The sequence below is a fragment of the Zerene cesonia genome, chromosome 26, assembly GCF_012273895.1.
Source record: "Zerene cesonia ecotype Mississippi chromosome 26, Zerene_cesonia_1.1, whole genome shotgun sequence".
Lineage (NCBI taxonomy): Eukaryota > Metazoa > Arthropoda > Insecta > Lepidoptera > Pieridae > Zerene > Zerene cesonia.
In genome coordinates, this window is record NC_052127.1 from 1,638,798 (window position 1) to 1,655,141 (window position 16,344).

The following is a 16,344-nucleotide window of genomic DNA, read 5'->3' on the forward strand; positions in this document are numbered from 1 at the left end:
GTAAACATTAAAAATATCGTTGTTTCTCGTAGACGAGAGTGCTAAAAATGTCCTGGAATTTAACGTTCCGCCGTAATGGTTAAAAATGTTGTATTCAGCTATAATTTATGAATGAACTAGCTGCGCCCCGCGGTTTCACTCGAGTAAGTCCGTATCCCGTAGGATATCGGGATAAAAAGTTTCCTATATGTTATTCCAGTTGTCCAACTACCTACTTATAAAATTTCATTGCAATCGTTTCAATAGTTTTTGCGTAAAAGAGTAACAAACACACAAATCCTTAGACACTTTCGCATTTATAATATTAAAGTAAGATTAGTAGGATAGTAGGATAAAAGTTTAAGAAAATTTTATGCAACTTCTTTAGTTTGTTTAATTAAAAATTGTAATAGCAGCGAGTTATGTAGTGTTATTTTATTAATTTTTAAGAAACACTTGTATATGATTTGTTAGCGACATTCTTTATATTTTTAGCTGGTTTTAAATATTAATAAAATTAATTCATTCCGATTTCTTCTGTGGTCACTAAATTTAAGAGGGTCTCCTGACACATAACTTATTCATATAACAATAATTACCTTTATTGTAATTTAAATGGCGATCCTAAAAGTCCATTGTCACTATGTGTTTGTTTTTTTGTACTATTATTTATAAATATAGCACCTTATTTTGGAAGATCCTCCGTGGAATAATGTACTTTTTTTTTTCATTATACTTCCAACTGACAAAGCAGCCAGCGTTCGATATTCGAAACAATAGATAACGAATGTCTATAGACCCACAGATAATAATTAACACAAGAAGTCAAGTGCCTACGTAATTCACGCAATAACCTAATGATAAAAAAAATAATAAAAACAGATATATCTGTGGTGCATCCCGGAGTCCGTCCTAATGGAATTTTCTAGTACCTGTATATGTCGGAATCTTGGAGCTAGGGAATGGGCGATAAAGATTTTTAATAGTTGTTATAATGAACCATATATTTCTAAGTTTTATTACTATCACTACATAGTATAAAACAAAGTCGATCTCTCAGTCCCTATGTCCCTATGTATGCTTGAATGTTTAAAACTACGCAACGGATTGAGATGCGGATTTTTTAATAGATTTATGTATCAAATGAAATGAAAGAAAGAAATGAAGGAAGAAGTGTTTTATTCATCGGGTTTGACAGTTTTGCAGAAATTATAAGATAAATAGAGGTTTGATAATCCTGTGTATTAGTAAAATTATACGTATACTTATAAAGATGGACTATCTTTATCGTGATCTTCAAAGGTTTGAGATTATATCAATATACATATAAGATCGTCCAAAGACGCTGTGGCAATTTTTAAGAGATTTCAGAATGTGTTGAAAAGCTATACGTTTGCTGTGTTTAAAATATTCTATTTTCAGACAGACAGAAATAGTATTACACAATTATGTTACGATACATTTATTTTATTGATACATAATTAATGTTTCTAAGAAGTATTCTTTATATCATATTCTACTAATATTATGCGAAAGTTTGTAAGGATGTGTGTGTGTTTGTTGCTCTTTCACGTAAAAACTACTGAACCGATTGCAATGACATTTGGTACGTAGACAGCTGGGCAACTGGAATAACAAACAGGCAATTTTTTATCCCGATATTCCTACGGGATACCGACTTACGCGGGCGAAACCGCTAGTGTACTTATAAAACATCCAATTTACTGGCCGCCCCAGACGGACAATGCGTGTCGATTGCTATCGCAACTAGTGGCGCGATGTTGCCAAGAGCTCGCGTGTTTTCACACAATTATCGTTTATATTTTATATTTAATTCCCTTTGAATTCGCTTCTAAATTCTAATCTCTATCGCTGATTCGCCATATTGGATTTATCGGAAATGGTGCCTTGAATTTATTAGTTTTAACTCAAATAAAAATCGTCATCTATGCAGCTGTGCTTCTTTTAATATTTTTCAATCTTCTTAATACAAAAGAAACATTTCACATTTTTATTTAAATTCAGTCATAGTAAATTATATTATAAGTTGCCTGTATTCGGCAGAGAAGTCAAGATTTGATGTTGGATTTTTAAATAATCGCCATCTTGCTCTGAAAAAGTTTGTCTTGAGCTCTTTGTTTCTTTTCGAATTGTTTACTGCGTCACACAATTTTATTTCTTTTAATGTCATCTAATCTAATCTCATCTCGTCTCATCTTATATCATCTCGCCTCATCTCATGTCATCTCATTTAGCGTCAATGTAATTAATTGTACAATAAACACTTAGGTTACTGTAAGCCCAAATTTACCATTAAATCATTGACCTCTAAGTTAAGTTTCTAAAACAACATGCCATTTTCCTGATGACATTTCTAAATCTCTTTTTTTTTCAGCACTATCCTGGTGCGAGGGAGCAAGGGACGCATCTTGTCCCCGGATTTGCGGACCAGCGTTACAGGGCGAGCCCGTCTGTGCAACTGACGGGTACATTTACCCCTCCCTATGTGAGATGAGAAAAAAGACATGTGGTAAAGGTATGTTTGTACAGGTTCTTTAATCAGATAGTATGTAAATTAATAGTTAATTAATGTGTGAATCATACTTCCTTTTCAATCATCCTCACCTATGTTTCAAACTTACTCGCTCTACCTGAAAACAGGTAGTGTACACGAAAACAAATTTTATCGAAAAGCTAAGCATTTAAATTGGGTTATATTATAAATAACATATAAAAACAAGGTCTAAGACAAGAAATTGGACGTATTATCCTTTTCGATTCATATGTAAATAGGCCATTTGAACCTCGGGCATAATTGCATTCGCACTACTTTATTTATATATTATAGAATTACATAATCTCTAAATATCCATGATTATAATAATCACGTTGTCATTATCATCATCATCATCAGCCCATATATACAGGCCTCCTATGAGGGTTGGCAGACGTCACATGTCGTCGAACTATTTAATTCTCGGACATGCCGGTTTCCGCACGATGTTTTCCTTCACCGAATTAAACACGTAGTACCTTATGTGAAATAGCCTAAAGCCTTCCTCAAGAAATGGGCGATTTACCACTGAAAAAATTTTTCAAATCGTTCCTGAGATTAGCGCGTCCAAGCAAACACAAACTCGTCAGCTTTATCATATTAGTTTGGTTTTAATTTATCGTGGCTAGAATACATTTTTATATATGTTTTAACAATAATGTGCAAGTATTATTACCATCCTTCCAGGAGTAAGACTGGCACCCGACCAAGGATCCTGTTCTCGCGCACAAGGATCCAAATGCGACCACAGATGCACCTCAGAAAGAGACCCTGTGTGCGGCACCAATGGCAGGACATATCTCAATAGATGTATGCTTCAGGTTGAAATCTGCAGGTAAATCTTAATGTGATAGTTTCGTTTTTTTAAATTTACGTATATTTTATTCCAAGTTCAAGTTCATCCTCAAATACGTTCTAAGACAACTCTAATACTCAAAGTGAAATATATAATTTTCAATATCAGCTCTGTAATTATTTATTTCTATAATGCAATCGTACACAACCACAACGTATTTCACTATTTCTGTAAATGTTCAAGTGCGGTGATGAACGCTTACTATAAGCCAAATCACCAGCCAGGTTGTTCTCTCTGAAGTAAAAAAATCTTTTACATACTACAGAGAAGAAGCAACAAGTAAATATAGCGGTAGCAACAAGAATAAGATATTTCACTGGCACTACCGGTACTATGTTATAAAATCTTTTAATCTACAACGTGGATTGCGTGATGTTGAAGTGATCTTGTGTGATTTGCGATTATTTTTCTCCTTTGCGATTCATTTAATTTTTAAAGATATTTTTCATAAAGTACCACGTATTTCAGAGTGGGCATCGGCCTCTCCCATCTAGGCGCTTGTAACAACATCAGTGCGCATCGTGAAAACTGTCCTGTTGACTGCTCCCAGGCTCCACTCGACGGACCCATTTGTGGATCCGATGGCAACGTTTATAAGAGCACCTGCCAAATGAAACTTCTGACTTGTGGGTGAGTGGAATATAGCAATTCACTAGTAATAATGTTTAATACCTGTCTGACTCTTCTTTACGCCAATAGTAGGAGACGTATGCGGCATGCATTTGGAAATAATAATTCCAGGTTATCCAGGTTATATAGGAAGAAGAAGTTATCTATGTTATTATTCAATAATATTTACCACTCAAATCGAATGCCTAAACTATTTATCAAAGCAAATCTGAGCTTCGAGAGAACAAACAAAAATCAATTCATAAGCAAAGGCGTAAAGAATTAAAATAGATTTAAAAATAGCAGGCATTGAAATTGAATTTATAACTAAATAAACTTTTACCTTATAGGCAAGGTGTAGTCCGAACAAACAAGAAACACTGCCAGACGACGCGTCACTGCCGTGAGTCCTGCTGGCGGGTCGCAAGACCTACATGTGGTTCTGATGGCAAACTGTACGCAAACGCTTGCAGGATGAAGGCTACTAACTGTGGGTGAGTATTCAATGGATGCAATTACTAACGCATATACGAATTAACTCAGTATGACTTATCTTAGCACCTGTTTGAACTGGATGGAATTTGGGTACCAGTGGTTGAGAAAGCTCTTATGATAGATACGGAAAATATTTTTTATGTTTACCTATCTACCTTTGTTTGATAAGTTCTATCAAAAGATAGTCCAATTCGAATTGAAGGTAATTAAAAAAAAGCTACGCAGAATTTAAATAAGGATTAGGCTCTCACACAGAAGGATTAATATGGACGAATGGAATATTCATCAATCTTAATTTAAAAAACCACACATTTTTTTAAGAGTACAGAAATGAAGACACAAATTTTCGCTAGTCGTTATTATAGAAGAAGGAATATATTTTTTCATATTCATATCAATTATAATATTGAAACCATGTAAAATGTGAGCAGTTAATAAACAACCCATATTTTAGTATTTTCTTGTGTTTTATTTTACGCGAGTATTATACATTTAGAAATTAAAACATTTTTAACGGATTCTACTAAAAATACTCCACATACCAAGTGTGGAGAAATAGGTGGAGGTAGTTCACAAACAACAATTTTTGTATGACCTTCAAGACATATAACATCTCAGTCTCCCCGTGACCACGCTCGCTGTAAAGTGTTCGAACGTCGGGTTAATTATATAATGAATAAATCGCGTTTAAAATTCGTTACAAAGTTTTTAATTTCTAAACTATATATTTTTCCAGTAAGCACGTGTTCGAAGTGCCTATGGCGTTTTGCGTATCACAAGAGAGGACGTCAGGAGGAGAATACTGTCCCACGGACTGTTCCGACCAGAAAGAGAAACTCGTGTGCGGCTCAGATGAGAACATTTACAGAAATGAGTGTGAGATGAAAATGCTGAACTGTGGGTAAGTGGAAGTTCGCTTGGCTTATTTCACTTATTGAAGCGCTGATAATATAGTATACCTAGACACTCATCCATGAAACAATGCAGGTAAACATTTTAGTTACAAGTATCAAATGAATTTTGTGGAATTTGATAGATAGATAGATAAAAAAATTATTAAAAGAACCATTAAATACATGACAATTACAAAATAAGACGAAAACAAAGAAAAATTAACATACAGAGGAAAAACAGGACGGAGACAAATGTGCACTGTGTTCATAGAAAGGGTCTTGGCTCAGCATGAATGTCAGAGTCAATGGGACCCTGACGCTGATATTCTGCCAACACCACTTGAGGGCAGAAATAATTAAATAAATTTGGTTTTGTGCTTCTTTATGTTTATCTGATATCTTCAATTTAATATACATCCTCCCCAAGGTAAAGTTTGAATGTATTCCTTAAAAATATTCCTATTTCTCTGCTGACCAGAAGCGGTCCTTATCAATGCCGCTATGATAAGTGTCTTTTTGCTCTAGCCACTGTACATAACAGGGAATCGTAAATATCGTAAAATTCTTTGAAGGATTTGTACATCTCCTTAACCAAAATATTATCCACGTTACAGCGTGAACAGCAGGAAGATCGTCAAGAAGGTCGACATGGATAAGTGCAAGTCAAAAATGAGCAAATGCACGAAAGTAAAGTGCCCCAGTGAGCCGGATCCGGTGTGTGGTACCGATGCCAATGTGTATACAAACCCTTGCTTCTTGAAGGTCGCTACTTGCCTGTAAGTTTGAATTTTGTCTTTCATTTTTTTTGTCATAGCTGGTGGTTTGCCTGATGGTAAGCGATCACCATCGCCCATAAACATTCTCAGAGGTTGTGACTCTGTGAATGCGCTGCTTTTAAGGGGATACGGGACTGGGAAAAGTGAGGAAAAGAAAGCGGGTCTCCTATTTGAGTGAAAATAAAATGTAGTATAAAATTTTATGGGGAGAATGAATACTTTTAAAGTAAATTGGAAAATACAAGTGGACTTGTATTATGATACGACGGATGTGGAATACGATATTAGTGGAACTAAGTCTACAAAGTTTTCTTCCATCTAAGCAATTAAGGAAATGCAAACACATAGTCATAGAAATATTTAAATGACGACAGGATCACTCAACTAGTAAACAGGCTTTGAACCTAATTTTATATAATTCTGATCACTTTTACAGCAAGGGAGTACAACTCGCACACTTTGGTAACTGCACGCTTCTTCCGAGACTCGAAACCGACTGCCCTGAAAACTGCGACAACGTGGTCGACCAGCCCGTGTGCGGTTCGGATGGCAATGTTTACAAGTGAGTTGCTGATAAAAAACATGTTATTCGAGAAATGACTCGAATAATGATATCGCATCCTGTACACATATAAATTTCCTTATAATTTACCAAGCTATACTGTCCAAATACAGCTTGGTAAATTGCGAAATTAGGTTGCATAGCAAATGTTTCTTTACGTGTTAATTAAAGGGACTAAAGGCTTGTGTATTACCTAGTGCGCCTATTGCGCCTAGTACGCCTATTGTAATTAATGATAAATTTAACTATTGAATGAAGAGTGAAGAGCGCAATAAATCGTTAATCAAGTAGATAGTTCCCTATATATTTTCAGGAACTTTTTCGAATTCTTATATATGTTTAACAAGACGTATAGTAGAATTCAAGAGTTCGTAAGGATACGAAGAGGTTAAATACTATTGCGTACAAATTAATAAACTTTGATACGACCAACGTCATCGTTCGATTGCTCCCTCTATATAAGCATTGGTCTTTTCTGACTCCTAGTGAGTTTATTATTCAATCATTGTCCAGATCGGAATGCGAGTTGCGTCGCGCTACCTGCGGGCAGCACGTGGTGGCGGTATCCGCATCCCATTGCCGCACTACCGCACTATGCCACGGCGACTGTCCCGACACGCCTGCCTTCGTGTGCGGATCCGACAACAGGTTTTATAAGAACGAGTGCATTATGAAGAAGGAGAACTGCGGGTAAGTTGATAAAATACGTTGGCGATGCTAGGATAAGATGTTATTTACGTTGTAATAATATAAAATTTCGTGTGGTATTCAAGGGATCATTGTAAGAAGGTACATTATTAAGATATAAATAGTTAAGTTTTTATTGTGGGAGTCGAGCACGCTTCGGCACGAATTGGGCCAGCTCGCACCGGGGAAGTACCACACCCCGACAGAAAATAGGCGTGAAATAGTGGCATGCCACTGTGTTTCGTACGGTGAGTGGGGGAGCCGGTGGCCTATTTCCTTTTTCTCAACCGTCCTAGTCCATTCCTTCTTTCCTGTCATGAATCCGTTCCTTTTCCCTTACCCACTAAAAGCGGGCAGCGCATTCGCAGAGGCACTACCTTTGCGAATGTTCATGGGCGGTGGTGATCGTTTACCATCAGGCGAACCACCAGCTCAGTTGCCCGCTATGACATAAAAAAAAAAAAGTTAAGTCCCGTGTCCCGTAGAGGGGTTTAGGGCTTATGACATACATCTATTTCACTGATCGAGTTTCTTTTATGGACAATTCGGTGATCAGCCTTCCGTGTCCTGCCAGACCGAGACATATTTTTTTGTGACAACCAAACCGGAATCCAACCTAGGATCCTTCAGTTCTACGCTTACGTGTTAACAACTATACCAAGGAAGCGGTATAAGACATACCAATGACAATAGTTTAAAAATATGAATAAAATTTTTTCCGAACCACATCATCTGTAAAATACCTTTAAAATCCATTTCAGCAAACACGTGTTCGTGGTGCCGCTGAAGCGTTGTTTAGCGAGGTTCCAGTACGCGGGGTGCGCACGCGTCTGCCCGCCGGAGTACGACCCCGTGTGCGGCACAGACGACAAGACCTACTCTAACTCTTGCTTCTTGGAGATGGAGAACTGTAGATCGAGGTTAGTTCTTGGATAAAAGTCAGTATTGACTAGTATAGTATTATGTTATCTGTGGTATCACGTAGCATCATTAAGAATAGCTTTTATTTCTCTCTCTGTCATCATCATTTATTGTTAACTTAAAATGTATTGAAATAAAAAAAGGTGTGTGTGCGATCCACGCACGATAGAAGTGAAACTTCAGTAAATCTACAAAAGAACGAGATGAATATATATAAAATATAAAATAGTATGTATGTATATTTCTGTCTCATTCTTTCCCGGCTTGTCGTGTCGTTTTTCCGTTGCATCAGGTTTGAAATCACAACGATTCTAAAGAAGTTTCACTTCAAAAAAATTCTTATTAGCGATATTATTCCAGGAAACACATGAAGACATACGTATAAAAATAGACACATACATTGGATAGTAAATGTATTACAAGTTTTGCATATAATGATGACCAAATTCTAAACATACAGACCTGTCTGCCATGTTACTTGTTACCAGATGATATAAAATTGTCGTGTCGCGGTGTCGGTTACCATGCCCATCTCAAACGGACGGAAATTTTAAAAAATTTGTGTGCATATTGGATAGTTGTTACTATTTTTCATATCCCTAATTGGGTATGGCAAAACATAAGGGTAATGCAGAACAAGGTTCCCTGCAAACCTCAGTTTCAAATCTCCAGTCCAGTCCATCTCTCAGGTCAAGTTGGGTACAAAATGTGGCTCATCTGTCTGCCATGTTGATTTCAGAATTGTTTGTCCTTCTCCAAAGTTCTAGAATCTTCCAAATTCTTCAATGCCATATGTTATGAGATCACATCCCTTGATGTTATATAATTATTAATCAAATATTATTTTATTTATTACAGAAGCCTCGTGCAACTCAAGCATCTAGGCACCTGTACAGAACCCATCGCTGAGGAACCGAAGAACTATCTATATCGATAAATTCATCAAATAGTGTATCGCATCAGTCATACATTGCTTCTAATGGATCAACCATTTTACAATTAGTGCCAATTCTTATTTAGTGAAATATACTCTATTCTTTATCTGTAGATGGGAGGTAAATAATTATGGTAAGGTTTGGTTAAAGATGAAATCATCCACCATCTTAAAGTATAAAATAAGTTTTCTTTGAGATTATGAAAAAGATCAATCATTTTTTGTAGTCATACGAATTGTTTTATGCTTTCGTCTTTGAATTTAATACGCGGTTTATATTGCAATAACTTATATAATGCTTACTTATATAATTACAAACTACTATGAATTCGAACAATGTGCTCCTTATAATTGAATTGATTGAGGCTGCGTAACGATTTTATTTACCTCCTAAATAGAAACATAATGTCTTCCATTTGTGTCTCTGTAGATTATTTATTAAGTACAAAAATGTTTTCAATTTTAAATTCAACGCCATCTGTCGGGGCGTTCTTTGAATTAGCGGAATAGAATTTGGCGCGTTGTTAGCGACTATTTCATTGTTTTGCCCTGAATTGCAAATGGGTTTAATTGAACAATCATTAGGTACATTATATTTGCATTAAATGTCAATCGGAATATCTGAAGGGTTCTTTTTAATACCTGATAATATCGTACTGATGTCCCATCTTTGCTTTAGTACGTTATTTCACTTATTATGAATACTAGATTAAAAAATATCTATATTTAATTAGTATCATATTACAATAGTGCACAATGTTATTGCAAACGTTATAATTAAATCTGTGTGATTGTATTGCACAGATAAAAAATTACATGACATTTTGATCACAGATAATGCAAACGTTATTGATGTATTGATTAACGCCTACAGATTAAATAAGCAAACTGCTGTACGGCCACAGACTCTGTAATAATAAAACTTTAAAACAATTTTCGCAATATCCTTGCCATTTTCTAGAAAGAATTACATAACTCCTTACGCCATGTAATTTTAATGTTCTGCGTAGCAATGGAAAATAATTTATGGCATTAGATAAGTGTAATATAAGGCTAAGTTCTGACTGTTTATTTATTGTTCTAATTTATTATATAATTAGTTAGTATTTGTACATAAATAAGGAATGTATCCACTGGTCAATATGAAGCGTGTTTTATATTGAACAATGGAAAGTTATTGCATTTAAAAACGAATTTCACTTCATTATAATAATTGAGTACGTACGTAAACTATAAAACATAATAATCTCTGTACCGATGTTTTATAAACAAATAAATGGTAAAGCTGAGTGTAAAGGCCTTTTTTTTCTATGCCCATACTATAACCTGACTAAGCTAAATCCGTAAAATAACTGTTAAAATACAATGCAAAAAGTGTACAGAAAGTAGGTGCAAGTTAAAAATCGTAAAATGCCTAACTTTTTTAAATCCATCAAAATCAGTTCCGTGATTTTGGCGTTAAATTTTGATTGACTCAGCACTCATTAAGCCACATTCCTACAGCGATGATTAATTTTCATTTTTTCTAGCTTGAAAACGGAAACAAAATCTTTTGTGCAATTAAGCTTTAAAATTACTCAAGTAAGAAGGATATATATATATATATAGGATAGTATAGCAAAAGATTAAACTTCATACTTTTTCCTATTAGCGGCGCCCCGCGGTTTCACCCGCGTAAGTTCGTAGCCCGTAGGAATATCGGAATAAAAAGTTGCCTATATGTTATTCCAATTGTTCAGTTATCTACGTACCAAATTTTATAGCAATCGGTTCAGTAGTCTTTGAGTGGAAGAGCAACAAACACACACACATCCTTACAAACTTTCGCATTTATAATATTAGTAGGACTATTAGGATAATAATCCATTATATGTTTTTCACTTTATTTACTGGAAGGATAAGAGAATTCGATTATTTTTATACCATTTTTTTTCTGTTACTGATAACTAAATTTTATTAATATCGTATGATTATATTTTATTCTGTTTATAAAAAAAATTTAATACACGAGATGCATTTCGTCCAGACAAAACCTGGTGACCAGCTCAATGGGGTATCCACACGGCTGGAAGTACGTGGCCATCTCGTCCACCAGCTCTTCGAACTTTTTGGTGAATTCCTCCAGTGTGGTAAAGTTGAGGGCGTTGTGGTGGTTCAAGATCATTGCTAGAATATAAATTAAGTATAAGATTGAAGATAAATAAAATATTAGAAGTCTAATATATATAAGGCCTCCTATGAGGGTTCAGGCCATAATCCACCACGCTGGCCAGGTGCGGGTTGGCACATATCACATGTCGTGGAACTTTTGATTCTCGGACATGCCGGTTTCCTCAATAAATGCGCAGGTTGTAAGGATGTGTGTGTGTTTGTTGCTCTTTCACGCAAAAACGACTGAACCGATTACAATGAAATTTGGTATGTAGACAGCTGGATAACTGGAATAATATATAGGCAACATTTTATCCCAAAATTCCTACGGGATACGGACTTACGCGGTTGAAACCGTGGGGCACAGCTAGTTTACTCATAAAGAAACTACGAAAACATTTTTTCAGTTGTAGCTTTCATTGCCTTTTTTTTTTTAATTTAGCATCAAAGAGTCGGCAATATTTTGCTTGTTCAATAAACAGTCCATACGCATTTTATATAAGTCTATGCATATATGAAAACCCGCAAGGTTATTTAGTGTTTTAAATATGATCCTCTTTACTGTTCTGTGTTTAATTTATCTTCTACTAGATGCACCCGGCAAACGCTGTTCTGCCTTACTCTTATCGTTTAGTGGTATGAAAAATAGATGTTAGCCGATTCTCAGACCTACCCAATATGCTTACCAAATTTTAAAGGAATCGGTCAAGCCGTTTCGGAGGAGTATAGAGACTAACATTGTGACACGAGAATTTTATATATAAGATTATCTCAATGCCTTTATATTTAAGATCCAAATCTTAGATATCCTAATAGTTATATAACGTATGATAACAACAAGATATAAATCTAAAGATTAAATCTTCAATAAATAGCAGAAATGAGTTTATTTTCTTTACATACCGACAATAACGATGTATATAAATAAAAATATCCAAATCATTTAGAGTTCAGACACTATTGAATAATGTGCAAAATTTTGATTAAGTTTTATTGTCTACCATTTAAACAAAGATTCCAGTTTTAGTGCTATTAATATATTTTTTATATTTATGGGTATGATATATTTTAGTATGATGGAATAGTTTGACCGTGTCACATTGACATTTTGGTGCTAAGGGTCTTTTGGTGCTTGGATGACACTGGCAGAGGGTTGGATGTGAAATAAGGTTATTTGATGCAAAAATCTCATTTCTTTTAGGGAAGCTTGGAAGGGATTCGCGAAGTTAATCATCAAATCTTTATCTACGTTATTTTGTCAGATAAAGAGTGATGATGTTATAATTGCCTAATTATTCATTTATATAATACTAGCTGCGCCCCGCGGTTTTATCCGCGTAAGTCCGCATCCCGTAGGAATATCGGGATAAAAAGTGGCCTATATGTTGTTCCAGTTGTCCAGCTGTCTACGTACTAAATTTTATTGCAATCGGTTCAGTAGTTTTTGCGTGAAAGAGTAACAAACACACACACACACACATACATAGGATAAAAATACATTCTTTAAAACTACTTATGGTAAATATCTATTCGATATACGATTTAAATAATAAAATGTGAAAATTTGCTTTTTGGATGTTTGTCCGTCAATCACCCTGAAACTACTAAACGGATTTTGATAAAATTAGGTATACACACAGAGTATGAGCTGACTTGGGTGATAGGATACTATTAAATGCTCCCTTGCGATAAAATAGGAATCTTGATATCCGAGTGGAGCCGGTGCAAGCGTCTAGTATACAATAAGATACAAATATAAATAAAACGCATTTATTTCGCATCTATTATTTAACATTATAAGTACTTTTAATTCTACAACTACTATTTAAGACATCATTAACTATCACTTAATGAATAATAAATTATATAATAATTAATATACTACTGAAAAATATAACATTAAACAGTTAATAAATAAAAAAACAAATATTTGTTCTTAATCAAACACAAAGTGTGCGTAGTGGTCCGCCCGGGCTTGACCAGTGGTACGTTCTTTCTTTCCTTAAGAACCTTTCTCAACGTTGATAAATTTAGCCGAGTTGGTCGAGCCGGTCTCGAGGTTTAAGCTTAACAACTATTTTTAAAAGAGAATTTTTTTTGAAAGAATAGAAAAAATTCGATCACGAGGCGGGTTTCGAACCGTTGCTACGGTTAGGCAAGAAACGCGAGTATTCTTTCAAAAAATTTCTCATTTTTAAAAGCATTTCAATGGTATAAAACTAAAAATTAAACAATTTTTTTATTTATATTGATAATGTATTACAATGATTCCTTAAGGTATTATCACATTATTATTTACTCATAAACATCTTACTGAGGATATTTTCTACGTTATTCAATACTAGCTGTTCGCTGCGGCTTCGTCCGTGGTACATATATAATCTATGTCAATCAGTGAACCTGTGCTTCGTAATGGTGAAAGAGTTTTTGAAATCGGTCCAGTGGTTGTTGTGTGAAAACGGTACAAACATACAAAAATACAAAAGTTTCCTCTTTATATTTTTTATATAACATTACAACTTATTATATAATAAAAGTTTAGACTCATATACATCAGTACAAAATCTATTTACTATTGAGTATTCATTATTATATGAGTATTAATTTTTAGCATTTATAGGTAATGTTTTTACAACGAACCAAAACTTGGGCAATATTTACATATTTATTTAACACTAGCTTTCCGCCCGCGGCTTCGCCCGCGTGGTATTCGGTTATATCGCTTTCATCTCCCTATTTCAACTCCTTATATAAATATAATCTATGGCTGTGAATGATATTGACATTTGTTACTTGCGTTTTTTAAAATATGCATAATTAAATGTATATTTCTCAATATTTCTGAGAGATTTTCTTAATATTTATTCCGTAAGAACCTTCTCCTAATAATAACAAATACAACAAAAACGAATTAGTGAAATCGGTCCAGCCATTCACGCGTGATGCCGTGACCAAGGAAAACGGGTTTCATTTTTATATATATAGATGTATACAAAATTATTGACTAACTAAGTCTTATCATAATTTTAAATAACACGGCCCAACAATTAGAAATAAAGACTTTTAAACGGATTTTTTTTTTATGACTTATTTTTTATTAATGACATAACGTTACAAATGTAATCCACCCATTTCCCTCTGTAGCGATCTACAAGACGAAGATTTAAAAGCGGTTTATTCATTATACTATTAACCCGACGTTTCGAACACTTTACAGCGATCGTGATCACGGGGAGACTTGATTTCTAAATGGATAATACTCGAGTCTAACATAAGAAAATACGGCCCAACAATTTAAAATAGCAATAAATTGCTAAGAGATTTCATATTATAATGCAATTTCCGGCTAGATGGTCGCATAAGCTATTAACCGCGTTTCCGTTTCCTAGTATACTCATACAATAAACTAAAATTTACAGGAATTTGTTTACTAAATAGATAAAATTACGTATAACTCCTCTATATTATGATTATTAGGTCATTGTTTTAAATAAAGCGAGACATTTATTCCATTCTTGGATAATTCCTTGACCAGCCAATCTGAGGATGGTTGTAGTGAGCCCAATTGCGCTTTCGAATCCCTGCAGGGGCCCTTTACCAGTCCAGTCACAACAAACTCTTGGTTCTGGAAGAAATAAACAAATTAATTTGCTAGTAGAAATGTAAAAACTGTTTACCGCTGCTTTCTTTGTGTCATAGCGGGCATCTGAGCTGGTGATGCACGTATACTATGTAGTGATTAAAAAATTATTGGTACATCTTTATCTAAAAAGCATTCGTAGAGGCACTACCTCTGCAAATGTCGATCGCTTACCATCAGGCGAACCAGCGGCTCAGTTGCCCGCATATTGCATAGAAAAAATGTATATATTTTAGGATTCAATTTTTCAATAAGTAGAATTTATTAGCCACGTAATATCATAATAATGTCATCTACAATGTGTAATTTGAGTTCGATTGGGGAAATTCATAATAATGATAATAATTCTACGTACGTCTGACATACAAAGGACGGGCAAGCCAGGAGATACTAGGCAATTGTCGTTTTCAAATAGTAAGGTGCCACACGCCGCATCTGCGCCGAGGCCGCCTTTACGGCAACTCCCCTTTTTAATCTGCAGTATAGTCTGGAATTTGAATAAGATTATTATGTAAGTTACAATCTTTTAGTGATAATGTGATAGTTTAGCGTGCTAAGAGCAAAGTAAACCGGGCAAGATGGAGAGTTCTTGAAGGCCACTTCAGGGTTTCAGCGCCACGGTAGTAACAGTAGTAGTGGTAGTTATAGTATATTAACGAAATAGAGACAAAGGTGAAATGCTGACACATGCTCAGAAAGATGTGAAACTACAATTTTAAGGCCTGATGTCTGAGCTCTCATTCGTTCTATTTGTTATTGAAATGGTTGATTTGATTGATTGAATATGATCTAGGCAACAAACGTGTAACGGTACGTTTAATCTCAGAAAATCTTATTTCTACCTAAAAATCACTAGGGCACAGTCGCTAGATGGCTTAGCTATAGTGTTTTATCTATCTAATAAATTCTAGGTTACATACCGATTCAATTTTATCGTTATAATTGAATCCGAAAGCATAGCAGGCTTCTTCTAGCGGCTGTTTTATGTTGAGACATGCTCCATTGTTGTTTCGGCCGCTGTCCCATACAACTTCTCTCTCCAGCATAAACACAGCCACGTCATACTCATGACTACCTATAATCACATTGCTAATTTTCTTAAGTTGGTTGATAATGACAAAACAACAAATAATTGCAAGGAAATTATGCTCGATTTCTTTTAATTTTTAGTTTTATAGCATTGAAATGCTTTTATAAATGAGAATTTATTTCTATTCTTTCAAAAAATTTCTCATGCTTGATCTCGTGAAGGTAGATAGCTCATGTTAGAAATTAAACGCAAATATC

At 34.8% G+C, this 16,344-nt stretch overlaps 2 protein-coding genes across 2 annotated transcripts in view; one reads left to right on the forward strand and one right to left on the reverse strand.

The window, feature by feature from the left end:
* The window catches only part of LOC119836952 (agrin), a 52,811-nt gene extending 42,354 nt beyond the window's left edge, over nt 1-10,457 (forward strand). The window contains exons 3-12 of the mRNA XM_038362425.1: nt 2,375-2,515; nt 3,221-3,368; nt 3,858-4,019; nt 4,349-4,492; nt 5,230-5,394; nt 6,001-6,162; nt 6,599-6,724; nt 7,238-7,414; nt 8,173-8,331; nt 9,191-10,457. Of these exons, the coding sequence (XP_038218353.1) occupies nt 2,375-2,515; nt 3,221-3,368; nt 3,858-4,019; nt 4,349-4,492; nt 5,230-5,394; nt 6,001-6,162; nt 6,599-6,724; nt 7,238-7,414; nt 8,173-8,331; nt 9,191-9,269 (1,463 nt within the window). The 3' untranslated portion in view covers nt 9,270-10,457. The remainder of the gene's footprint in view (nt 1-2,374; nt 2,516-3,220; nt 3,369-3,857; nt 4,020-4,348; nt 4,493-5,229; nt 5,395-6,000; nt 6,163-6,598; nt 6,725-7,237; nt 7,415-8,172; nt 8,332-9,190) is intronic.
* A 3,936-nt stretch (nt 10,458-14,393) lies between these two features.
* LOC119837119 overlaps nt 14,394-16,344 on the reverse strand; it is a 7,302-nt gene continuing 5,351 nt past the window's right edge. Inside the window, exons 7-9 of the mRNA XM_038362624.1 lie at nt 15,978-16,132; nt 15,413-15,544; nt 14,394-15,042 (exon numbers count right to left, since the gene is read on the reverse strand). Coding sequence (XP_038218552.1) covers nt 14,896-15,042; nt 15,413-15,544; nt 15,978-16,132 — 434 coding nt within the window. The 3' untranslated portion in view covers nt 14,394-14,895. The remainder of the gene's footprint in view (nt 15,043-15,412; nt 15,545-15,977; nt 16,133-16,344) is intronic.